At 44.4% G+C, this 26,280-nt stretch overlaps 1 protein-coding gene across 1 annotated transcript in view; it reads right to left on the minus strand.

Annotated features, from left to right (window-relative positions):
- Window positions 1–14,858, minus strand: part of Pcolce2 (procollagen C-endopeptidase enhancer 2) — a 46,021-nt gene extending 31,163 nt beyond the window's left edge. Inside the window, exons 1-2 of the mRNA XM_041676721.1 lie at window positions 14,547–14,858; window positions 13,690–13,798 (exon numbers count right to left, since the gene is read on the minus strand). Of these exons, the coding sequence (XP_041532655.1) occupies window positions 13,690–13,798; window positions 14,547–14,626 (189 nt within the window). The 5' untranslated portion in view covers window positions 14,627–14,858. The remainder of the gene's footprint in view (window positions 1–13,689; window positions 13,799–14,546) is intronic.
- Window positions 14,859–26,280: the final 11,422 nt, after the last annotated feature.

The raw sequence follows: 26,280 nt of genomic DNA on the forward strand, positions 1-26,280 counted from the left end.
ATGCATGTTCGAGGACAGGAGTTCCATCTCCAGCACACACAAAATGTTTATCAATGGCTAATTTGATAGTTCCCTCAATGGCTCTAAAGTAGGGGTTTTTTTGTTGTTGTTGTTTTGTTTTGTTTGGGTTTGGTTTCCAGTTTATGTATGATAGGGTTTATGTAGTGCTAGGGACTGAACCCAGGGCCTCACTCATGCTGAGTATACACACTGACCTACATTTCCAGCCAGACTTGTGGTCCCTGGCTTCAGTTCAGAAAGTACCTTTGAGGCCTGAAAAAAAATAGAATCAGGTCATAAAACCAAGAAGTGACATGAACTTCAACCCTTCAAGGATGAACTCAGTTCCTTGAGGGTGGGGCAAGGAATAAGAGGAAGTTGTGTTATTTACTTAGCACCCCCTGTGAAAGCGAGCCAATATTTTAAAAATAATTAACCAAATATTTGTTAAGCACTGACTGTCAGGCCATGTACTGGACTCTAAGGAGATGATGAAGGCTAAGTGTGGGTTCTCTGCTCCCCATGACAACATGGTCAGGGACGACAGTGTCACTTCTGGCCTCCAAGGGCAATGGATGGGTCTTAGCCACGTGCACTGTCCATCAGTGCTAGACCTGCGTTCAATTCTAATCTTCACTGAGCTGAGACATTTTCAGATGAACACAGTACCGTGCTCACATGAGAAAGAGATGGTTCTAATATATGACAGTCCTTCTGCTAATGACCTCAAAGAGAGATTTTTTAAAATTAATTCTGTTTTTATATGTGTGAACATTTTGGTTGCATTTGGTCTGTGTACCATGTACATGCCTAGTGCCGTCAGAAACCTGAAGAGGGCATCAGATCCCTAGAACTGGAGTTACAGGTGGTTGTGAGCTGCCATGTGGGTGCTGGGAATTGAACCCAGGTCCTTAAGAAAAGCTCTTACTCAGAGCCAACACTCTAGATTTAAAGCATTTGTTGTTTATCTCTACAATTTCAAAATGGAGAACAATAAGATGTCAAGAATGCCCTGAAGTGGGTATTCACACAGCCCATGCATGACCTTGGCTGGATAGAGGCGGTGCTTCCCATAACCTCTTATGAGGAAAGACAGAAGGGATTGCTCTCTCTTGAGTGGTGAAGACTGGGTCAGGTGGGCGTGAAGCAGTGTGCGATTGGTCCCCAGATTTCCAAGGACTCTGTAACTGGATCTACCATGTCCTGTATTTGTGAGTGTATCTCCCCCTTTCATATCTTAATGAATCCTTGATATCCTTTAAACAGACTCACGTGGATTTCTCGTAATAATGCCACATGTGTTTCCTGTCTTCCCCAGATAGTTTTGATGAAGAAATACATCAAATAAGAACCCAAAAGTAATGAAGCCATTCCTTCTCACAAAATCCAGCATTCCACAAATGCTCGGCTGATGAACACATCACACACTTCCAATCTACAAGGCTGGTTGCTTCCATTTGGGCTACGGCCATGAACAGAGTCCTGGCAACATTTAGCACAAGAAAATGTTTTTCATGTTTTGCAGCAAGTTTCCTAACTGACCTCCCCTCTTAGACTCCACAGTCTGTTCTCCAAACAGCATCCGGGTGATGCTTAGAAAACACAAGCTGTGAGCTGAGAATCCACCTCATTTGGGACAGAGTGCACAAACCCTTTGGGTCTAATCCCCAGCACTGCATACCCACCCACTTAAACTGTTGCTTTGAAATAAGAGTCTCCACATATGCCTATAATAGATTGTCTATGTTAAATATATTTTTATTTACAGCTGAATAATATTCTATTGTATGTATCTGGCACATTTTCATTATCCATTCATCAGTTGAGGGACATCTAGGTTATTTCCTTTGCTGTGTATAGAAGCTTTTTAATTTCACGAGGCCCCACTTTCCTATGGGCTGTGCTACCAGAGTCCCGCTCAGAAATTCTCTTCTATGCCTTTAAGTTAAAACCTCCCTGTTTCCCCCTCTATCAGATGTGGGTACCAGGTCAGGTCTTACGTTGAAGTTGGAGTTGAGTTGTGTGCAGGGTGACAGATAAAGATACAGCTTCATCCTCTACATGGCACTATCCAGTTTGACCAGCACCACCTCTTGACGATGCTGTCATTTCTCCAATGTGGTTTTTGCTCTTGTTCTTATTTTTTTTTTTTTTGCAACTTGGTTGAGAATCAGGAGGCTACAAGAGTGTGGACTTCTACGTAGGTCCTCAGTTCTATTCCTTGATCAGTGTGTCTCTGCTGTTATGCCAGTACCATGCTGTTTTTATTACTTGAAATCAGGGATGGTGATACCTCCAGCAGAATTTAGAAGTGTCCTTCCTGTTCTACTTTATAGAATAAGTTGAGGAATGAATATTGGTCTTAGTTCTTGTGGTGGTCTGGTATTATTCTGAGCAGAATCCACCTGGCCCTGGGCTTCTTTTAGTTTGGAGATTTTATAATTACCGAGTTCATCTCAGTTGCTGTGAGTCTGTTTAGATCATTTACGTCACCTTGCTTTAACTTTCGTAGGTTAGGTGCACCTAGAGATCCACTCGGTTCTTTCAGATCCATTTTGTTGGAAATTCCCATGAGGTGTCCCTTGGCTTACAGAATTTTTCATTTCCAGCGTTATTTCAGGTTAGGTCTCTCTTCAGCAATTCTATCTCTTCGTTGAATTCTATTTTCGTATCTTAGATGGACGTCCTCATCTAATTTCTCTCTCTGTTTTCATTCTCCTAGAGTATACACATGTCTTCTGTGAGTTGTTTGAACTTATGTAAGTCATTCTTTTGAATTCCTTAAGAGTTCTTACAGGTCATTTTCATTGGGTAACATCATTATGGTATTTGTAACTTGTGGAGGAGATGGATTGTCTTGGTTTTTCATGCTGTTTCTATGCTGAGACTTACATATGTAGGGTAGTTTCTGGTTGAGCCCACACACACACCGCCCCCCACTCTCCCCCATACCTCCCCCTGCCACACCTTTCTTCCCCCTGTGGTTGTTGTTCAAGTTGATTTTCTACTTTCAGCTGAGGCCTTCCCAAGTGAGCAGAGGACTAAACTGTAGGAGGGTTTAGGTTTCCATGTCCTCTGTGGGGCTGGGGTAGGACATTCCAGAGAGGAAAAGACACTGCAAGGGCTGTGTTCTCAAAGGCTTTCCAGTGTAGCAGGGGACACCGATTAGCGAACAGACAGGGAGCACAGAGCGTGATCCATCAGTGCTGTGTCAAAGGTTCTCTCTGGATGCTCTGGGAAGGGAGCCATGAGTCCCAGGCACGGCCTTCTGGTTCACAGATGGACTGGGGGCTTGGTGTGCACCACTTTGAGGGAACAGAGACTCAGAGAGGGGTTACCCCACAGACTAAAGTATCTGCACCTGGAGCACTGCAATTTTCACACGTTCTTTGAGGAACATGAGCCGGGAAAGTAGCTGTGAGTCCTACATCTTGACTCAAAGACAACAGGAAATGGTCTGAGACTCTGGGTGGTATCTTGAGCATATATGAGACCTCAAAGCCTCCCTCCACAGTGGCACACTTCTTCCAACAAGATCACACCTACTCCAATACGAGTCACTCACTTTGGGGGTCATTTTCTTTCAAGCTACCACAGATGGCGTCAGGCCTCTTGCTTGATTCTCTTCTGTGGTTTCTGTAAGCAAGCAGGAAACAGTCTTCTGAGGGCCTGGACCTCCAAGGTGACTTTTTCACTAATAGTCTAACAAGTCAGCTTTGAAGACAAATTCTGAGGGCTGCCTGAAAGTCTCCCCATGGACATACTCACAGAATGATGGTCCTAAGAAGGGGTTTTATACCACCTGGGGTGTGTGTGTACATTTGTATGTGTGTGTGCGTGTATGCATGTGAGTGCACACATTCATGGAACTTGGGCCAACATTCAAGTGCCTTCCTCAATCTTTTTTTACCTTTTCTGAGAGAGGCTCACTCACTAAACTTGGACTTCACTATTTGGCTACCTTGGTTGGCAGGTGAGCTCCGAGAGGCCTCCTGTCTCCATCTACCCTGTAAGGGTGTTCTACACAGGTGCCACTATACACAGGATTATGGTTTTTAACTTGAGTGATGAATATCTGGACTCCGGTCCTCATGCTTGCAGTTCAAACACTTTACTAAACAAATCATCTCCTCAGACTCCAAAGACATTTGATTTTTTTTTTGAGATAGGATCTTCTTATGTAGCCCAGGTTGACCCCAAATTCATTATAAACCTAGGTTATCCTCAATTTCACCATGCTACTGTCCAAGCCTCCTAAATGCTGAGACTTTATGAATATTTCACCACCTCCTGGGCTCTAGAATGTACATTTTTAAAAATCAAGGCAGAACTGGGGAGGTAGTCAGTGACTCTTGGGTTGATGCCCAATATAGAAAACAAAGAAAAGGAGGGGGAGGGAGGAAGGGATGGGGAGGGAGGAAGGGATGGGGAGGGAAGGGAGAAAAGAAGGGAAAGGATGGGATAAAGGAGGGGAGGGAAGGAAAGGAGAGGGGAGAATAAAGGAGGGGAGGAAAAGGGAGGAGAGGGGAGAAAGGAAGAAAAGACAAAGGACTTGGGCAAAAGCTAGGACTTCTTTCTCCCTAGGCCACTCCCACAAACCACATTTGCATAATTCTCTGTTTCTCTAGACCCCTCAAAACTCTGTTGGGGGACACGGGAAGCCTGAAGGCACGACAATCAGAAAGAAGCTCATCTCTGGAGACTTCCAGGGCAGGGCTGGTGATGGACCACAGCAGTCTGGCTCCAGACACCACACCTTAAACGTGAGGTCGGTGTGTCTTCATTGGGAATCCCTGGGGAATACCTTTAGCTAGTTTGTGTAGCTAGGGGCCTGTTTGGTAACTTGGAATTCCAAAGGAGGATAAAGCCTCCATCTCTAAAGACAGAACAATCCTTGCAATGTTTTTCAGGTAGTCCTGTGGGCAGAACCCAGGACCTCGCACAAGGTAGACACATGTCCTTCCATTGAACTCAACCCTATCTCAGTTTCACTGACAGGCCTTTCTCTGATTCTAAACACTCCAGTTTCAAAGTCATGAGGAACCCTCAGTTGGTTTCGGGATGGGAGTTGGCTGGGAAGGGAGGGCTGGAGGCACTTCTGTGGATGAAATCTTATGAAAGATCGTATTTTAAATGAAGAAAGGACACAGTGAGACATTTCCAATGGGAATTCGCCATGCCCTAAGGGATTACCATCCAGATTGGAACCAGTTGGCTTGCAGGCAAGTTCTACACAAACACCACATTTTCATTCCTCATTACAGCCTTGGAGAAGTGGTTTAAAAAAGATCAACAACACCTCTCGCCCCGTGCCAAGGGGCCTCCCATCTAATGCCTACTCCAGTCCTCACATCAAGAGGGTGCCAGCTCCAGAAACTTCTCCGTATGCCCAGCAAATGTGTAAACAGGGATTAAAGCCCACGTCCATATGACTCTCCAGTGTTTATTCTTCTAGGCTCCAAGAAATGCCACACACACAACCCAATATTTTGATCCCCGTTCACCATGCCTATCCCTGCTCCTATTCAGGGATGTGACCTCTCACCGGGTGGGCGCATCATGAACTGTTTTAGTGAATTAATGAATTATGGTTCCTTCAGAAGAGGTCAGTTGTAGCCTAGAGATTTCGGCAAGTCTATGTCTAGCAGCCAAACTCAGCATCCATCTCTGTTGGCACCTAACAGTAAAACTGCCGCAGGCTTCTGCGTGCCTTGCTTTTCAGCCTGGTCTGTTCAAAGCCTGTTCTTGACAAACTCACCTCTCTAGCCCTGAACATTTGGGGACACACTATTTGGTTATGTGCAGTGTCCAATAGTGAGCTTCTGGGGGAGGGAGCCTGGGGCATGGTGGTGAGAGAGGGGTAACACTTAGTGGCAGGACTTCGCTTTAGCACACTCTGATTCCGACTACACTGTTCTAGCTCTCCGGCTTATTCAGGATGTTTACATAGGTTGTCAAAGACTTGCCACTCATGAGCTAGTGAATAAAGTATTTGAGAAAAACACTTGTTTTTCCCCAAGTTCCTAGAGTAAGAAATTTGGAGAAACCCAAAGGCATAATTGCACTGTTGAGATAGAGATGTGACGGTAGTGACTGCTTTCATAGGCTGCTCCTCAGGCTCTACCTGCGTTCATAAACAACATCCCTCTGCGTGAAGAACACAGCACAGCAACCATCTGCAGGAGCATGCACAACTCCAAGGATGCAGCAACCATCCGCAAGATCACACCCAACTCTAAGGATGCAGCAACCACCCACAAAAGAACGCACGACTCTAAGGATGCAGCAACCATCTGCAGGAGCACGCCCAACTCTAAGGATGTGAAAAGTGAAAGCCTCTGACACTGCATTTGTCTTCAGCAAAGGAAACCAATCAAGGAGCCCACTTTTTCCACTTCACAAGGAATTTGCAAAGTCATCATGAAACAACTCAACTTTACCACTGGATTCACACCATAAACTGAACTGTGGCATAAGCAAGGGATGTGAGAGTACATCTGTCAGTCCTTCTAATGATACATTAAAAAAAAATCCTCCCTGGGTGTTTAACTTTATTGAATGCCTTCTCCATTGACAATGTTGTTATCAAAGAATTTCTGTCAGAAAAGAAAAACGTGAAGACTTCATTTTCATGCCCCCCCCCCTCTATTAATTAAGCCTTTTAAAGACATTGGATTGAAAACAGCATTAAAAACACAGGCAGAATAAAGAAGTATATGTATAAAACATCGGGTTTCCAGTCAATAAAAACATATTTAACTTCCAAGCAAAGGAAAACAAAATTAAAAGAGGCAACAGATGCCCTCAAAAGCAAGCAGAAAACTAAACAAATTTAGGAAAAGTGGACCGGGGCCCCATTGGGAAAGTGTTACCCACTGGCTTATTTATTTAGGATTTGTATCTGTCCTTCCCGCAAAGGCCCGGAGGCAACAGGAAAGCTTTGTAATTCTAGTGCCTTAGTAACTGAACCCTCACTGGAGGAATTTATCCACTGTAAGACTCATAAAGCTTCCGAATTAGACGTTATCACTTTAAAACGCAAGACAAGCAACGGTTGCACACTCTCGGCCCAGCCATATGATGCCCAAGCTTGAAGATGCAAATATGGTCTAGTGATCTCACTCAGCTGTGCTTTCCTCGGGCGTAAGTCATACCAACTTCAGCACTGGATAAAATTATTACTCAGGTGGCTAAACGGCTGTGCCTATCAGAGAAATGCATACATTCATTTAAAAGTACTTAAGATTAGAACTTAAGTCTCCATATAATGTTAAATCCTATGTGCAGCCAAAAGTCAGGAAACACGTGGTTAAGCCCCAAATCCCATTCCTCTCTCTTCCCTGCTGAGGCTATTCCAGACAAATAACAGCTACAATGATTGGAGAGCCCCTTCTTTACCTTTTGGTATAATTAATTGACTTAAATGCTGAGTTCCTGCCCAAATTAATTCTGTGTTTTCTCAAATTATATACCTACCACTGGTCTTCCTAGACCATCACTATATATTCAAACATCCGCAATACCATGTCTGTCCCTGCTGATTTTCTTCTCCTTAACCATATAAAAATTGTTGAGAAGAAACAAGGCCCAACCCCCTTTTAATTTATAAATTCTCTAAGCAAAATGTGAACGCCATTTCAATGTAACCAGGCTTCTGGCAGACAGACTCAGTATGATGACTTTAACAGACATAAGTTATAAGATTACCCTCAAGGCAATGGTACAGAAATACCTCTCTAGGGTTCATTATTATTCAGATTTGAAAATAACCAAGGCGCATGTAAAGCTGACCTGTAAATCCAAAACCTTACAACCTCTCCAAAATTTTCAATACATAAAGCTCCTTAAGAGTGAGCCGCGAAACGACTTCTAAACATTCCTCTCATGAAGTCTCGTTATCTCCTCCTTACCAGCTCCGAACTCTCTGGGGATGGAAAGCCTGCCTCCTCTCTTTACCCAGGGGGCCGGCACAATGGAACACCTATACAAGGACACTCAGTGAATTGAGGTAAATGTTTATACAAGAGGTAAGTAAGTACATGCACAGCTAATTATAGTACTGAGCCAGGAAATTGCGAATCTTTTCATGGTTTTTATAGACACAATGTTATTAGGCAAGGTACAAGTTTTGTTTAGATTAGTTTTCTTGATACAGGAGCTCACTGTAAAGATGAAGATGACCCCCAATTCATGGCTCTTTCCTACCTCTGGGATTACAGGTGTAAGCAGTCACACCCAGTTCAAATCTAACAGAGGCTTTGCAGATAACCATTTCTCTGTCTGTGACGTGGGTGTATTAATGCTTGCCTCACCCACTCAGATAAAGCGGCTCAGTACATGCGAAGGCTGAAGACATGCGTTATCATCTTAGTAGCACGAATTCCACGGTAAGTCTAGGAAATGTTAGCTGGCCAGAATAAAGCAGGTAGCTTATGAAACGGCAGTACGTGCCCTGGTAAGGCAGCCGAGGGTCTTTCTGCAGAAGAAACGTGAATAAATTACTCAAAGACTTGCTGACCTTTTTCTCCAAATCAGATTCATGCTGAAATTAATATTTAAAACTTTAAGTAAGAGGTTGACTTCAAACATCTTTAATAAATGAGGCAATTACAAAGAGTAAAAACTTTTGTGATTTTAGTCATAATGCGTGGCAACTGAGCTCTACACGTAAACCTCTCTATTTTCAAACTGCTATGCCAATTGTGTCCGGCTTAAAACCTAAGAATAAAATGACTTTCACCCATCTCTGCAGACCCAGCTTTAGTAACAGCATCCCCTTTACACATTTGGATACTGGGCTGGATTCTAAGTTCAGGAACTAATTTTAAACAATTCCTATACATGTTCAAGATTTCCCAGAAGGCTCTGGGCTTCAAGTTTCCTGTAATTTATAGTTTCTTCTGTAAGCAAAGCTTCGGCTGTTGACGTTCCTACAGAAGAAGAGTGTGATTGTTTCAAGTTGTTTCTTTAACCCTGCCGAGGGGATTATAGAAGGGACAGAAAATGGATGAAAGCACCAGGGAACAACTCGGCAATTCTCCGAGTTTGTGCTGATGTTTATCCTGAGTTTATCGTCACAGGATGACGATTCAGATGCCAGGGTCGCGGAGGAGCTAGAACTGCAGAGGTCTGGTGGGCTTTCTCTCACTAGCCCACACCTCACGGTCCTCTTCATGTGCTCACACCATTTCCAGAATCACCTGGGCTCGCCTGGGATGGGGGTGGGGGATGCTGTAAAGGCTTCAGCCACTGGCTAAGTCCTTGCTGACCCGGTTCGTTGCTGCCTCCCCCACTTTCTCTGAGGATCTCAGATACCTCCCATCATCCTCTGCACATCACTGCGAAGGAGCATTGTAACCCACTGCAGTAGGAGTGTGCCAAGATCTGGAGTCTCCTCTCTTGCTGCTGGGCTTGGCATGTGGTTTTCATGCTCCAGTCGCTTGGGGTAATGTCAGTCTCACCGCAATCTTTTATTTCAAATCTTTTAGATCAAACCAGATTGATCTCCATCTTTCCCAGGACAGTAGTTGTTGAACTGTACTCAACCCTTGCCCCTTACAACAGGCACAAGGCTCTGGCATCTGATGCAGATGTTCATGTGGTTAGCTGCCTGTAGCCTTAGCATCTACAGGAAGTCAAGAAACACTCACTCTCACCATGGATTACAAAATATCCAACTATTTCATAACCCTCAAATCATCTGATTTATGTCTAGCCGTGCATTTTTTAAGAACACACTCAGCCAGATGAATTACTAAAACCTAGCCAGCTAGGGCCACCACTGTACGCTGATGGTCAGAATGATAAGGCTGAGTCAACAGGATTAAGTCATCAACTATGGAGGACTAATATCACTTCCCCACTGACGGAGCAGACGTATGGCTAGGCAGCCTGGGGCACTTCCATTCTACCTAAAATTCTCTAGAACTGCCCAAAGGGGCATTTTATAATGATGGAAATATTCACAAACATGTGGTCCCACAAGTGAGAGAGGGAGTGCTATTGAGCACTTACAGTGGCTACTATGATTAAGGCAATGAAACTCATTTAATTTATACAATCCATGTGGACCACATGGACAACAGTGCTGTCATCCATGAAGTTGCCCTAGAATTTAAAATGCTAGAATAGAGGCCGGGAATCTAGTTCAGTTGTACAGCAAGGGCTTTGCTTGTTGAGGACCCTGAGTTTGATCCCCACCTCTGAGGGAAGTGAGTTCTATCAGGCCTGTGCTGGTTAGTCTTTGTCGAGGTGACACAAACTAGAGCCAACTAGCAAGAGGGAATCTCAGCTGAGGAGTTGCTTCCATCTGATAGGCCTATGGCACACCAGTGGGGCATTTTCTTATTGCTAATTGATACAGGAGGGATCTATATCTATATCTACACCTAGATATAGATGTCAATATTGATAAGGCTGAGTCATTAATATCACTTCCCCATTGGCAGAGCAGTCAATATTCATATCTAGATCTAGATAGTGCCTTGCCCAGGTGAGTGGGATTGGACTATATAACAAAAATAGCTGGCCAAGGTGGAGGAAGCAAGCCTGTAAGGATCCTCCTCCTCCATGATTCCGCTTACGTTCCTGCATCCAGATTTCTGCTTGAGTTCCTCAGTGATGGGCTGTAAAGTCTAAGATGAAATAAACCCTTTTCTCCTCAAATTGGTTTTGGTCAGAGCTTTATCATAGCAACAAAAAACAAATGAAAACCAGGAAAAAAGATAAACGTCCCATATGCAAGCTACACTTCCATGCCAGGAAGGCCAAGACAAGGGGCTAAAACATTTGGTTGAGACAACTTTTACAACACGCATCAAACATCCTTATTTTCCCACTGATGAAGCAGCTTCATGAAAACGATCTGGGGGTGCGATCCACCTTGCAGTGCACATCTTCAGCTGGAAAGGTTGGGGTGAAAGGGGAGTGTAAAGTCTGTTGTTAGTGGAGGATGATGGTAGCTGGGGAGGCAGAGAGAGGATGAGCTCTGGGGCTTGCCAGCCAGTCTAGACACCAGGTGGGAGAAGGGTTCCGTGAGAGACACTGTCTCACAAAGTAAGGTGGAGAAGCGTTGAAGAAAACACTAGATGTTAATCTCTGGCTTCAACTTGTACACATGTACATGTATACCCGCATACACATATATAATCATTAATATAATATAATATGTAATATTGAGTTCCAGTGGAACTCCACTCCTGCTTTACTGACTGCAGGAGTGGAAAACTGGACGGGATCAATTTGAGGTGACATTTGATCTTGATTGTCAACCTGATGGAACTTCAAGTCACAGAGAAGACCTCAGGGCGTGTCTATGAGGTTTTAGGTGTTTGGGTTTCTTATCAGGGGAGGGTTGATATTTGTTTGTCTTTCAGAGAGGAGTGACTGAGGGTGGTACCATCTCCCCGGCACCCCAGATATAAAGAGGCAGGAAGAAACAGCCGTAGGCACAACCCTGCCTTCTCTTCTTGAGGAGCCAGTGTGTCTGTCCCCGCTGTTGCCATCCTATACTGACATCACACCCTGGCTTCCTCTGCTTTCCAGCTGCTCTCCAGGGAGCCTCCAGGCTCCCAATGCCAGACTGAGACTGCGGAGGTACCCGGTTGTGTTGACTAAATGGTTACTGAGTTGATGGTTTTCTTGCTTGTCCATTGTGCTGACAGGCACAGGTGGACTCCCCAAACCATATGTACAAACCAGCCTAATAGATCCGCTTTTAGCACACAGACACATAGACACACAGACACACACACAAACCCACACAAACACACACACACTATTGGTTCCAATTCTCTAGAGAACCTTGTTTAATACAGCTGGCTTTGAGACTAGAAGGCTTTGGCTAAGGCCCTAGCAGAAGTCACCCCTGTCTAGGACAGAAGTCACAAAGGAAAGGGGACAAGTTGGCACATGGGCCTCTCAGCTGGTGCCACCTAACCCTGGCTGCATGTCCATCTGCCTATGAAATACTGAAGGCAAAAGATGCCCCGTTTCTTCATCCTTGCTGTTAGAACCCTAGTTACCCCATCCTCTCCCGGACCCTTAACAGTATCCTAGCCCCCTGCACCCGTCATTCCACCCCCCCCCCCCCACTCACTGCTCAGGGTTTCAGGTTGGCTTCAAACTCAGGATCCTCTTGGCTCCGTTTCCCCACTTCTCTCCAGACTATGGTCTTTGTTCATCTGTCCCAGCCACACTGCCCTCCTCCACTGTTCTTAAGGTCATTAAACCTCTTCTCCACCCCACCCCTGAACACTCCACACCCATTCCACCGCCCCACCCCTAGGCCCTTCTTTTTCTCTCTTTTTTTTGGCAATTGCACCTCCTCTGAGGCAAAGCCCTCCCTGATCCAGAAACATCTTCCCTGGACACACACTTCTCTCATGAAAGTCCAATGCCATCCCCAAATACACAACCAAGCATGAATTTTGCCTCGTTAAACACATGATGCCTCTTGGATCATTCTGAACTCAAAACCACTGAGTCACAATGAAAACACAACGACAATATAAAGCTAAACCATCTTACATTTGCTTCCCAGTCTTATTTCACATTTATTAACAATATCAGGATTTCAAAGTTGCTTCTGGGACATCACCTACCCTAGTTGCTATAACAACATAATGAAGTCTGTACCCATCCACTGAGATTTTACAGGTGGGCAATAATGTACCAAAAAAATTAAATTTTATATTATGGAGGGGTCCTCCTCCCAAATCAGTCTGCCAAACATCACTGCACAACAGGTGAAGGAGGGCTTATCAAATCAATGTCTCTATATAATTCTATTAGGCCTCAGCTTTCCCATCTATAAAATAGGCAAAACAATGATCAGAATGATTCTGTGGATTCTGTGAGACACTTGTTAATTACTTGGCTCATTTAAGTACTTCAAACATGATCCGGGGCTTAGCATGTACAACCTTCCGCAACATAAAATACACACACACACACCAAATCACAATCGGTGGGTGTTATGTCCTGACTACATGGGCTTTTTTGAATACCAAATAACTTCCCAAGAGCAATAGCAAAATGAAGGTAGCAACAAAAGTTACAGCAGCAATGACTGGAAATATGGCTCAGCCAGCTGACTCTAAATCCGGACGTTTGTTTACATTAGTTGTGTCTATATCTGCTTTCTCGCCCTGACTCGGGCTAATACAGCCAGCGCTGACCCCCATGGCATTTTATTAAGCCCTCATTAGCACCCTCAGTTCTTAGGTTGCCTTGGTGGTGGTTCCTAAGAAGGGACAATGAACGACAGCAGGATGGTAACTGTTGTTCTTCCCTTGAGTATAAAGAAGTCAAAACTTTGATCTTTTATTTCTCACGAGGGATTTATGCAGGCATGAACAGCATCTAGCTGTCAATGGTCCTTACAACAGACCTCTGAATGGAAACAGCCTTAATCGTGAATTCATAAAGCTCAACTCACTCAGAAACATCTGTTTGAAGGGTTCCTTCCTTCAGCCATATCTTGAGCGCGGTCTAATCGCTATTGCAGGACACCACCGGCTTTCTTAATAAAAAACCTCGCAAATGAAGTAAACGCAACATTTCACGTTCTCAGGCGTCTCCCACTAAACCCAATCCTGACACGGGGCGCGGTGGGGGGGGGGGGAGGCATCACAGTGCACTCTTTGCAGTACCCACGTCCAGAAGAACACCTTTAAAAGGAATGCTTACTGTGATTTTCCAAGTACATTTGCTATTTGGAGGGTACATTCCAGGAAAGCCTTCACTGCCAATAAATCCAGACTCTCCGGTGAGAACGCCGCCACATGTGAAAACAGGTCTGGGGAAATAAAGGAGAGGACACTTAAACTGAAACACGGTCTAGCAATCGAATGTGGATTTCAAAAAGGTCTAAGGGCTGATATGAACGAGTTAATATTGTTTAGCAAAATCTTGCACCAGATAAAAAATCTAAAAGCTTGCCAGCTCTTAGAATATTGAAATCATAGCCCGAGAACCCATCCAAATTCACCATTGACTTAGATAGAGATATTCCACTCACAGAGAGTATTGTATAAAAATTGAATGATTTAACTGGAGAGAGTGGGAGAGGTCACCAGTGAGGGACACTCTGGGGGAGAGTCGCATGGTTTAAAAGTAGTGGTAAATATAAAGTTTGTAAGCTCCTAGATTTGGAGACAGGCCTTGCTTTCTCCCCTTTTCGGAAAGTTGAGTTTCTCCGTGCGCCCCTCCCCGCGCCCAGGAAAAGGGGAAGGCAGAGGCGGCTGGAGGTGACGCGGGAGTTAGCCAGCCTCTGCCCTGGATGTTAGTGAGGACTTAAAAGAGCGACTCCCTGGGTTCGCCTTAGATTGGCCGAGGCTGGGAAGTAAAGAGCAGGGAAGAGGAGGGAGCAATTTCGAGCGCGAGTGTGCCCTGCACCCGCACACAGCGGGGAGGCGAGGCAAGGGAGAGGGAGCCGCGCCACGTGGTGGCCCGGGGGGCGCAGCGCCAGCCTTCGGGGGGAGCCGGGCAGCCCCGGGTGGCGAGGTGCGGGTTCAGGGGTGCGGGAAGGGCCGGGCGGGTGTTACCTCTCTGGGGTCTGCGACCGGGCCAGCTGCGCGGCAGCCAGCAGCAGGCAGAGTGGGATGCAGGCGCTCGCGCCCCCCATGGCCGGCAGCTCACTGCGGCATCCCGCTCGGCGCCCGCAGCCAGGTACCAAGTGCGCCGCGGCCGGCGGGAGGGCCGCTTTTGAAGGCGTTCGGGGCCGACTCCACGCCTAATTTTCCCCGGGGGACGCGCCCTGGCAGCCACGGGCGGCGGCTGAATGTCCCGTTTGTTCTCCGGCGGGAGGGGCCGCGGCCTGTCCCCCGGGGCGGCCGCGGGGGAAGGGAGCCCAGCCAGCGGTACCCAGGGCCAGCCGTGGTTCTCCGGGGTGGGGGCGGGGGGTTGCCCCCAGCTTGCTTTTAAATATAACGCAGCGGGCCTGCTGGGGAGCCCCCCGCCCCGTCCTTTGTCTTCTTGGAACTGCAGCCCCAAGGGACAAGTAAAGAGATCCTTCCTTAGTGGACCTCCAGCTCTCATGCTCGCTTTAAATACACACGCGCTAGAGCCTGTGTTCACGGGACAGTAACAATGACTAGAGAGATAGTTTTGTGGGTAGATTTCCACATGCGTTTCCAAGTAAGAGATTTGTGAGTGAATTGTCATTAAATGTCAGATTCTCTCATCTCACCACCCACGTTAGCTTCTGAAAATGGTGTTTCTCTGCGGGCATGTCTGTTATTTGAAGAGTTACCCCAACGGCTGGAAAAGGAAACTTTATTGATGAGTTAAAATATTTACACACTTTGGACGAGGGCAGTTCTAGCCTTGTGCCACCGAGGCTTTACTTAATGACAGAAAAATGCCTTACCTTTACTGTGGCACGTCACCAGCGAGCCATAAAAGACCAAGAGCAGCAGAATTGACTCGACACCCTTGGGAGATACAACTTAACTGTGAGGCTTCCCCAGTGTTGCTCCTTTTAAATTACTTTTTTCTTTGTAAGGAAAAAAAAAATAAGGCGATCCTTTTTATGACTCCAGTTCTGAGGCTGAAGGAACAGTTCAGAGGTTAAGAGTTCTTGCCACTCTTTCAGAGTTCTAGAGTTCGGTTCCCAGAATCCATGTTAGGCAGCTCAGTTAGACACTTTAGTTCTCTGGGATTTAATACCCTCTTCTGGTTTCTATGGGCGCGAGCACACCACACACACACACACACACACACACACACACACTAATATTTTCAAAAGACTTAATTGCTAATAATGAGTTTGTAATGTTAAGAACTTAACACTCTGGCAAGCAAAGACTACAGGCTGAAAGTTGGAAGCCCTCTTCAGAGTTTAGATTGCATTAGTATTTTAAATAATTTTAAAATATCTATTTTACATGTTTGGGTGTTTTGCCTGCATGTATGTCTGAGCACCATGTGTGTGCAGTATTCACGGAGGCTAGAAAAGGAGATCAGATCCCCTGGAACTGGCCAGTTGGGAGCTATCATGTGGGTGCTAGGGACTGAACCCTGGTCCCCTGGAAGAGTTGCTGGGACTCTTAATTGTTGAACCATCTCTCCAGCCCCTTCCTGCCTTATCACTACTTTTTGTTTGTTTGCTTGTTGTGGTTTTGTTTCTGATTTTGTTTTAAAGCAAGGGCAACAACAACAAAAAACCTTACCAGGAATTACAACTTTAAAAAAATTCCCTAAATGTACCACACCCTGTATGACATTTTTGCAAAAGGAATTACAGAATTTGGCAGCATACATTATATTCTGAAACTTACACCCTCAACTTAGTAAAAACTTCTTTAAAAGAGCCAAGAAGAAATTAATTTGTTTATTTGATACATAGTCCCAGAATAAGCTATCAGAAAGTCAAGACTTTGTAGATGATGGTTTATTAAAAAGTCACAGTTTGGGGATCTAAAGTGAAACTTCATTTTCTAGTAATGGTTTAGAGTTTTCATGCCTGAAACTATTCTATTTGTAGGATTTTAAAAAATAAAATAAAATAAAATAAATAAGTGTTAACCATGCATAAATTGAAAACTGCTTGAGCACAAATATGCAGAATTATTTTCTTTTCTTAATTTATCAGATAATGGCTGTGTTTGTATTCTCACTAAGAAGTAAAAGGTTCTAACACGGATCATTCTGTTGTTGACACTCACAAAAAAGATCTTACCATGTGATTTTAAAAGTTTATTAAGAACCGTGTTATTTGCTCTTAAAAACACATATTTGACCTGGAACTACAGTTCTAACCAAAATTATAAACCTTAAATGTCCTGAGATGTTTAATGTGTTAAATTTGAGACAGACTCAAGGGACCTCTGAAGGTGTGTGTACACTTCACATGTGTGAGGTCAGTTTCTGGTGTTTTAGGATGCAATTAGGGCAAGAAGGGACAGAAGCAGAGGGAGCTGTTGAGAGATCGTCTGAAGGATCGCAGAGTGAGGGGCCAGGTGTTCTCTTCCCACAAGTTTGTGATACCCTTTCTGATGTTGCCTGGTAGCACAAAGAATCTAAGTCACGGGAACATGTACAAAACCACCAATGAACTGACCTCTTGTAAAGTTAGCATGCATTGTGTGGAATATTAGCATCTAGTGTTTGCTGCTTCATCTCTGGTTGATTCATCAACCTTGCAAACATCTAAAATGCACCATAAATTCCAACCCCATCACTTACAGGTCAGCATCAGCCCTATAAAAGATGGGCTGTTAGCTGGGAGTGTAACCAAATAGACCTTTCCTCCTCTAAAAAGATTTGATCATGGAGTTTATCATAGCAACAGGATACCTGGTATCTTAGTGTTCTGTGAAGAGACACCAGGACCACAGCAACTCTTATAAGGGAAAACATTTAGTTTGGGTGGCTTACAGTTTCAAAGATTCTGTCCATTATCATCATGGTGGGACACAGTGGTGTGCAGGCAGACACAGTGCTGGAGAGGCAGCTGAGAGGTCTACATCTTGTGCAGGCAACAGGAAGTGTTCTGTGATACCGGTGTGCCTTGAACACATATGAGACCTCAAAGCCCATCCCCACAGTGACACACTTCCTCCAACAAGGCCTTACCTACTCCAGCAAAGTCACTCCTCCTAATAGTGCCACTCCCTTTGGTGGGCATTTTCTTTCAAACCACCACACTGGCTTCCTCTGGTTATCTTGAAAGGTGCCTCAAAACCAGTCCAGCGAGGGCTTTGGATTTAGGCAGAGGAGGAGGCCATGAGAGTTTCTGGACTCTCCCTTCTCACTGTTCCGAGCTGAACCTGGAGGAGCTCAGGTGGGCTGTGTGCTCCTACTGTACATGGTTGGTCTTCTGACTTCTAAGTGCCATAACACGAGGAAGAAAGCAGGACTGGGAAGCTATCCATGTGGACATTCTCTTTGTACAGCCTAAGCTAATGATAATACAGTATTCTTGATGTCTCCATAATATTTTTAATTTGCTAGAGCTATGAAAGTGAGGATTCCTTATGTTCTTTCTGGGAAAATATAATAGTGTAGAACTTTGAAACTAATGCTATAGTGCTCAAAATATCTTTCTTGGATTCAGCTTTTTCTCTCCCCATTTAGCTCCCGTTGTTGTCATTGCTACTATGATTCTGATGCTGGGGATTGAACGTAAAACCTGATGTCTGCTAGTCAAGTATTCTACATTGAGCAGCACAATCAGACCCTGAATTTGTCTTGAGAAATAATAATATCAACATGTAAGATCTCTGTTACCCATGACAGTAGATACTCTATGTTCTTTCAACTTTACAATTAAAAGTTCACTTAAAAAAATGTGGTTACCAGCCAGGGTCATTTTCTTTATTTCTTCTTCAATTCTAATTCTCTTGTCCTAATTGACTATAATTTCTTAGCTCTAATTTTCTGTACCAATTCTAACATTCTTATTTCTTCTACATTCTTATTCCTCTAAATTTATATCTTCTACATTCTTATTCCCCAACTGTTACAAAGTCCCAAGCATATATACATCAATTCATTAGCAACTTGTCAGCAATCAAAAAGGTTACAAGGTCCTATCTCAGGAACACAGGCATTCATTGAAGATATAGAACAAAAATTATCAGCTGCCGGGCGGTGGTGGCGCACGCCTTTAATCCCAGCACTCGGGAGGCAGAGGCAGGCGGATCTCTGTGAGTTCGAGACCAGCCTGGTCTACAAGAGCTCGTTCCAGGACAGGCTCCAAAACCACAGAGAAACCCTGTCTCGAAAAACCAAAAAAAAAAAAATTATCAGCCAACCACAGCTGCAGCTGTGAGGAGGTTCCAGCCATCTCTTAAAGGGGCTGCCACAGGTTACAAAGGGAGAAAACTAAACCATTGAGAGTGCTAAGGAAAATGCTAAGGATACATTATTATTTTATATTTCTTAAGTGCGATTAATAATATCTAGACATGGTTAGAAAATTAACAGCCTTCTTTTATTGTCTGAATCTCAGGATCTAAACAAAAACAGCTTACTGAATCTAAAATCTTTGCTCAAAAACTGGCCGAAAGTGTTAATTGCTTTTTTGAGTCAGAGTAGGGAGGTGGTGATTAAGGAAGCTTGGACAATATCAGTGCTATTGATCTCTTGAAGGACTGTGATAGAACAAAGACAGACACCTCAATATCACCCTAGTTCACCATAAATCCTCTGAAGGGCTTAGATCCTACAGGGTCAAACACCTGCAACTTCATAAGTAAAATCTGTGGAGGTTCCGTCTGTGATCTGTTCAGAAGGACCCATGTCTGGCCAAGTTGCTCTGTTAGTGAGGCTAATGATAGAGAACAGGTTTCTGAGTTTCCAACCGCAAGGTGGAGAACGTAGTCATCTTCCTGACCACCCACAGATATATGTGCCCATAAGAGTGAGATGTAACCATGAGATTACATATACACACTACATGAAAATGCATGGTAGAGGGGAGATGCCATTGCTCTTATGGCACAAGCGAAATTACAGATGGAAGCAGCAGTTTTCAGAGGCGGTGGCTCTGCTGGCCTTGCTGGGCAGGGCCCCTCCACCTGAGAACAGTTTCTCTGGTGGGCTGACATCTGAATTATCAAATGCTGTAAGCTGCACTTGCGTCACAGTCAACAATTGCTCGTGACAAATGCTCCCGACAGTAAGCTTTCCTTTACCCTCCCAATACTCCTCCCAAAAATCCAGTGTCACAGAGGGACTGACTCAGTAATGGCTTCTTAGTCACAACCATGGCCAAGCGAGTAGTGCACAATACCACTTACAGAAGCAAGGAAAAAGACTTAAGGCTTATTACCCTAGAATCATGGCTAGAATTTCACCTGGCAAGTGGCCCTCTGAGAGATCCACTGGCATCACTGCCCCTAAAACTGACCACTAAGTGCAGTCACTTGAAGTTACTGCTGTCACCACTGCAGCAAGCCTGTTGGATGCTTTTCTGCTCTGGGAAATTCCTCCTACCCTCTACAGAATGAAAGTTCAGCACAGGATCCAAGGACTCATCTAAGTGCCTAGATGGGTACCATCTATGTCACCTGCCTGCCTCTCAGCTCCATGGGAGGTAGAAACTCATCATGTGGGAAATGAAGGGCATGCACTGCCATTGAAATCCTACCCCTTTCAAAAGCCAATGGAAAGGCAAGAGACCAAGTATCATCCATGCTAAAGATGGATTAGGTGAATCCATGCTAGGATTAACGCCTGCATAGCTCAATGAACCCATTGCCTTTATGGAGAAAAAGTCCCTGAAGAGGTGTTTTCTTGGGTATTTTCAACATAATGCGTTTGAAATAGAAGCAGCTACAACCACCTGCACAGGTGAGGCTGGGTCAGTCAAAGGCAGCCAGGGGAAGCTGGACTCAAAGGAGCGAGCTGCAGCTGGCTGATTTTCAATGGAGGTCCTCCATGATGGATGGCTGCTGTCGACATCATTGCTATCAGCATCATGGCAGTAATGATCTCTGCCTTCTGCTGAGCATCAGCTTCATGGCAGTAATGATCTCTGCCTTCTGCTGAGCATCATGTACTGTATAACAGGAACCATGCGCGTCCTGCACGGCAACATTTCACTTGCTTTGCTTTTCCTTTTTTTTTTTAATGTTTATTCATTTATTTTCCTTTTCTCCCCTTTGTTGAAAACAGTTTTTCTCATACAATATATCCTGGTTATAGTTTCCTGTCCCTCTATTCCTCCCAGTTCTTCCCCCATCTTCCCTCCCCTCTGGATCCACTCCCTTTGTGTCTCTCATTAGAAAAGAACAGGCTTCTAAGAAATAACAACCGAACATATCAAAATACAAGACAATAGATTAACTTGCTTCTATTTTCAAGTCTGTGGGGTAAGAGTGCGTGCTGTTGTTTTACAGGCGGAGATTCTGAGGTCCAAAGCACTAAGTCGTTAATTTGCGTAAATGAAAAGCTGGGATTGGAACCCGGACTGACTGAAAAATTAAGCTTTTAATCAGTACTGTAAGCTAACTCATCATGACCTCTATCAGGATGCAAAATGCTCATGGCACACAGAGGCAGTGGGTGTAAATGGACTTGCAGATGCTGTTTGCCTCCCAGAATCTCTTCTGCAAGAAGCCACCCCTCCTTGTGCTTTGTGGTTCTGGGAACACTAAGCCCATTCACTATTCCTCAGGCACCCAGGTAGGGAATGTGACCAAGGGCTGAATGAGAGCGCTCACTCAAGGTTTTAATTATCTATTTTTGTCTCCTCTTTAATCCCCTGGAAGTAGCGTGTAAGCAAACATTTCCAAGACCAAACCTGAGGTCAATGTTGCAGAACAACAGACCACATAAGGCTTCCTTATGGAGCTAGAGTTCCAAGAATTACAGAGACTCCTGGAAATTCAATAGTTCTACCATGTAGTACTGAGAAGTCATGAATGGAAAATATAAGGATAATCAAAACACTACTCAAATTATGCTAGCTGGTTATGATTGCTCATGCCTGCAATCCCAGCATTCAGGAGGCAGAGGCAGTTGGATCACAGTTCAAGGCAAGCTTGGACTCCATCAAACCAAAGCCTAGAGATTTAGCTCAGTGATATTATGGTTGCATATGCAAGGTCCTGGGTTTGCAAATAATAACAACAACACCAATAATAAAAGAAACCAATTATATAGACCATGAGTGGCAATAAGAAGTATGAAGTATAGAAAACAATTAGGACCACCAAATCATACCAAAATACCTCTGAACTGTCTCATTGTATTGACTTGTAGAGGCAGATTTTTGGCTATAAGAGGGATTAGCATCAGCTGCCTGTAACACAAATCTTATTGTACAGGCATACTTACCACGTGGGAATAGCCTCGTCCTGTAATGTACTTACCACATGGGATAGTCCCATCCTGTAAACGCACAGTCAGTGAGTACATTTTGTAGCTGACTAGCCTGACTGTCTCACTGGGCTCAGTATTACTCATAACCTTGACTCATAGCAAGCTAGTATTTGTCTGCAAGAAAGACAATGCCATAGGTCCACCCAAGGTAAGGTTAAGGACAGCAAAGATGAGCCACCAAGCAGGCTGGTGAGAAGAAGCCATGAGTCTAGAACAAGACATACTCAGAGTAGCAGGAGCCATTATCCCAGATTCCCTCTCTCTCAGATATTCCTCCTCACTCACTGGTTCTAGAAGGTCGGGGCAGACCACACCAAGGAATGAAATCAAATTGGCTTTTCAGCTTTGTGGGGGGTGGGGAGCAATGTCTTAAGTAACAATATCCTTCAGTGTAAAGGAAATAATAGGGTTTCTATTGCTGTGAAGAGACACCATGACCACAGCAACTCTTATATATAAAGGAGATCATTTAATTGAGGTGATAGCTATTAGTTTCAGAGGTTTAGTTCATTATCCTCATGGCAGGGAGCATGATTGGGAGTATGGCTTCGTGCTGGTAGACATGGTGCTTTAGCTGAGAGTTCTACATCTTGATTGGCAGGCAACAGGAAGTGGTCTGTTTCACTGGGTGTGACTTGCACATATATGAGACCTTAAAGCCCGCCTCCACAGTGACACACTTCCTCTAATAAGACCACACCTACTCCAACAACCACCACACCTCCTAACAGTGCCACTCCCTTCAGGGGCCATTTTCTTTCAAACCAGCACATCTGCTCATTATGTGAGAGAGAGAGAGAGAGAGAGAGAGAGAGAGAGAGAGAGAACACTAGTGCCACACTGGCCCATTTACTCCGTCCTCTCTAACCTGCTATTTGGAGAACCTCTTTGTCATCAAGGGCACAGTAGACAATTAGAGAATCTGGCCAATTCACATGGGAAAACATTGCATTCATTGCTTACTGAACAGCTGGAGTGAAAGAGACATTGGAGTCTGGATTGTTATTACATTGAAAGATTGTTTTAGTGCTATCATTTATGAAAAAGTAGGATCACATGAAAGGTATTTTCCAAATAAATGTTCTATGGAGACAAAGGGACTGGAGGTGAGAGACTGAGTAACTAAGGGCTGCTTTCTAATTTAGAACTTGAGAGAAAAGCCCTACAGAGTTTACAAGCACGTGTACTTACATATATTCACCTATAAAATTACGCTTATGAATAGAGTCACAAATCCACAATATCCATAAAACCGGCTTAAAGCCTAAGTCAACTCCTTTGCTCTGAGAATTCTAAAAATATTTTACAGTCTTGTGAAAGCTGGTGAAATAATCCCAACAAAAAACTTCATTTTTCCTGTGAAAGGAGAACTCTGGATACACATTTTTGCTAAGATAATTGCAGAAGATACACATGAGGAGAGCATCATTCTCAATACGGGAACACATTACGTCATGTCAACACACTCGAACATTAGCATAAGCTTATCATGGGCATTAAATCGTTGTTTGTTTTTAACCCCAGTGCTAGCCTTGCATGTTTGACTGAACTTAATCAGAACATACTTCGTGCTTGACTCTTTTTTTTTTCACCTCTCAGGGATATTAGAATTGATGCTTCTGAGCTGGGGAATGTTGGCCAGACACTAGCAACAGCAATCTCCTGACCTCCTGCTCTCGGCTAACGGCACCAATGGGAAGTGCCCTCAGAAGTGCCTTCTGTGCCTGGAGCTAGCGTTGGCTCTGTTTCCGTGGTTAGCAGTGTTTCCATGGCAGTGTCTAGACGCTTTGTTATTGTTGCTAGTACTGCTGGCTCATTTTCCTTTTATTTTTGTGGCATATTTAGGTCTTATTTGTAAGTATTGAATATTTTGTGAAAAATATTAGGCATATAAATGCATATTTTGTGTATTATGTCCTGAACATTTCATTCATGCCTATGTAGATAGAGATGGAGGGATGAATGTGTCTGTGTACATGTTTGTCTCCCGGACAGTGCTAGAAACACACACTTTGGGTTGGCTCCTTTTCTGGATTTCAAATCAAGGCTGCTCATTTGCCTGCAGGTTTTCTATTCAAATTGGTTTTTTTTTTTTAACATTTACTAACACTTGATTAGATTTTAGTCCAGGCTAATCCAAATCTTCTTTCTTCATTCCTTCTCTCCTTCCCTCCATTCCCCCAATCCCTCTCTCTCTCCCTCCTTTCCTCCTTCCCTTTCTCCTCCCTCTCTCTCTTCCTTCTGTTTTTCCTGTTATTAGGAGCCTGCTCAATGCAGGCCCTGGAGATCCAGCATGTGCAGCAGAGTCTGGTTCCCACACTCCTTGTTGAGAATGCCTCTAAGCCTGTTTTTTAGGACCTGAGGAGATGGCGCAGTCAGCAACACACTGGCCTCTCAAGCATGAGGACCTGAGTTTAAACCCCAGCACCCATGTAAAGAGCCAGACATAACAGCACACACAGGAAGGGCCCCGAACTCGATGGCTCACCAGTCCAGCCTAACTGACACACTCCAGGCCAATGAGAAACCCAGTCTCAAAGGGCGTTTTTGAGTAAGAGACGCGAGTTCTCCTTTGGCCTCTATAAACACTTCCATCATTGCCGCCTCCTACTTTTAAAAGAGGGATTGAATGTTTGAAGAGTCTCATTCATTTTGTAATGTGTGGGTTTGGTCCTCTGAGTAGAAAACACCAAGACAGAATTAGACCTGCAAGATAATGCCTCTAAGAGAGCCTTGATGTGGGAGTCCACTCTGTGTGCTGTGAATATCATTAATGAATGAAGAAACTGCTTTGGCCTATAGCAAGGCAGAACTTTGCTAGGCGGGAAAAATGAAACTGAATGCTGGGAGAAAGAAGGCGGAGTCAGTGAGAAGTCATGTAGCCAGCCCCACTGGAGGCAGAAGCCCTAACTTTACCTGGTAAGCCACAGCCCTGTGGCAACACACAGATTAATGGAGATGGGTTAGTTTATGATATGAGTTAGTCAGAAACACGCTTAAGCTATTGGCCAAACAGTATTGCAACTAATATGGTTTCTGTGTGATTATTTCGGGGCTGAGCAGCCGAGAATAAACAAGTGGCCTCCTACTACAGAGCCTGAGACTACGAGAAATCTGACCTCAGCCTGGAGTCAGAGGAATGGAAGGGAGCAGAGCTCCAGACTCTGCTGCAGCCTAAGTAATAGTTTGGCCCCAGCAGTGAAGAACTTTAGCAAGAAGATGGCCCAGGACAAGGAGGCTGTGAAGGGTACTGATCACAGATAGAAAGCAGCCTAGATGAGGGTGAATTTAGCATTGGCATGCCTGAAGTTGCAGATTCCAGTGTGTGGTGGGCAGGGCTGCCAGCCAATGACAGCCCTTACAGCAGATGTTTTTTTCTTGGAATGAGAACTATGGGATTCACTGGCTGGATGCTAGGGTTTCATCCTATCAGGCAACTTTGCTTTCCATGCCTTGGGATAGGTGGGGGTGGAGGAAACAGGACAGTACCTTATTGTGGCTCTGAGGACTGCTGGTATCAGGACTCCAGTGTCCCAGGTCTCCCTCCCGCCATGTATGCTCTCTGCCTTACTAATCTTGTAGGGTGGGGCTCATCTCAGGTGCCTGGGAAGTCACCTCCCTGTCCACTTTTGTCTTATAGCAGTCACCTACCAGGAGTCACACACAGAAGACACCTTTATCACCTGCCTCCTCCAGCTGCTCAGGTTGTGTCCTCCTTGAGTCTCAAATCTAGGGACAACCTTGGGTTACCTTTTCTTATTTTTTAAAAAAGTAAGATATAAACATCCAGTCTTCACTATCAATCAATAAAAACAAGAGTTCAAATAGAAAAAAGAGAGACTATTCTCTTTAACATGTCTGGTGACAGGACCCTAGACTCGGTGGCTTTTACACAGCAAACGTTTGTTTCTCAAGCGCTAGACTCTGGGAAGTTTGGATTGAGGTTCTCATAGTATGCAGATGCCAACTGATTCTCACAGGTGCCACTTTCCCATAGTGTCTTTGCTTGGTAGAGGGAACAAAGCAATTGACCTAATCTTGTAGATCAGGCACTAATTCCAGTTGTGAGCTTCATTCCTTATTGCTCCATCATCCCCCAAAAGACCCATCCCCCTAAGCCCTGCCCCTACAGAGGTTAGCATTTTCACTTCTAAATTTTGAGGAGGACACAAACATTGAGATTACAGGACCACATAAGAAAAATGAACTTGAAAACTACAAGGCCATGTGACTAGTTCCAGAGTGATTATAAGTGACCCACATATGACTGAACCCATCCTTGGGTTACCCTCTTGTCAAAGAATTCTAGCAAGTTTGAAAACATCTTGAATATCTCCATCAGTGGCATAATAGACAAATAACTCCACCTTCAACATTATTACTGCCAAGAGAATTTGGAAATTAAGAAAAATTAACTATTTAAGGCAAAACAACAAGAAAGCAAAACAA

Source organism: Microtus oregoni, unplaced genomic scaffold (assembly GCF_018167655.1).
Source record: "Microtus oregoni isolate MIOR12 unplaced genomic scaffold, Mior012 000028F_ref0000031, whole genome shotgun sequence".
Taxonomy (NCBI): domain Eukaryota; kingdom Metazoa; phylum Chordata; class Mammalia; order Rodentia; family Cricetidae; genus Microtus; species Microtus oregoni.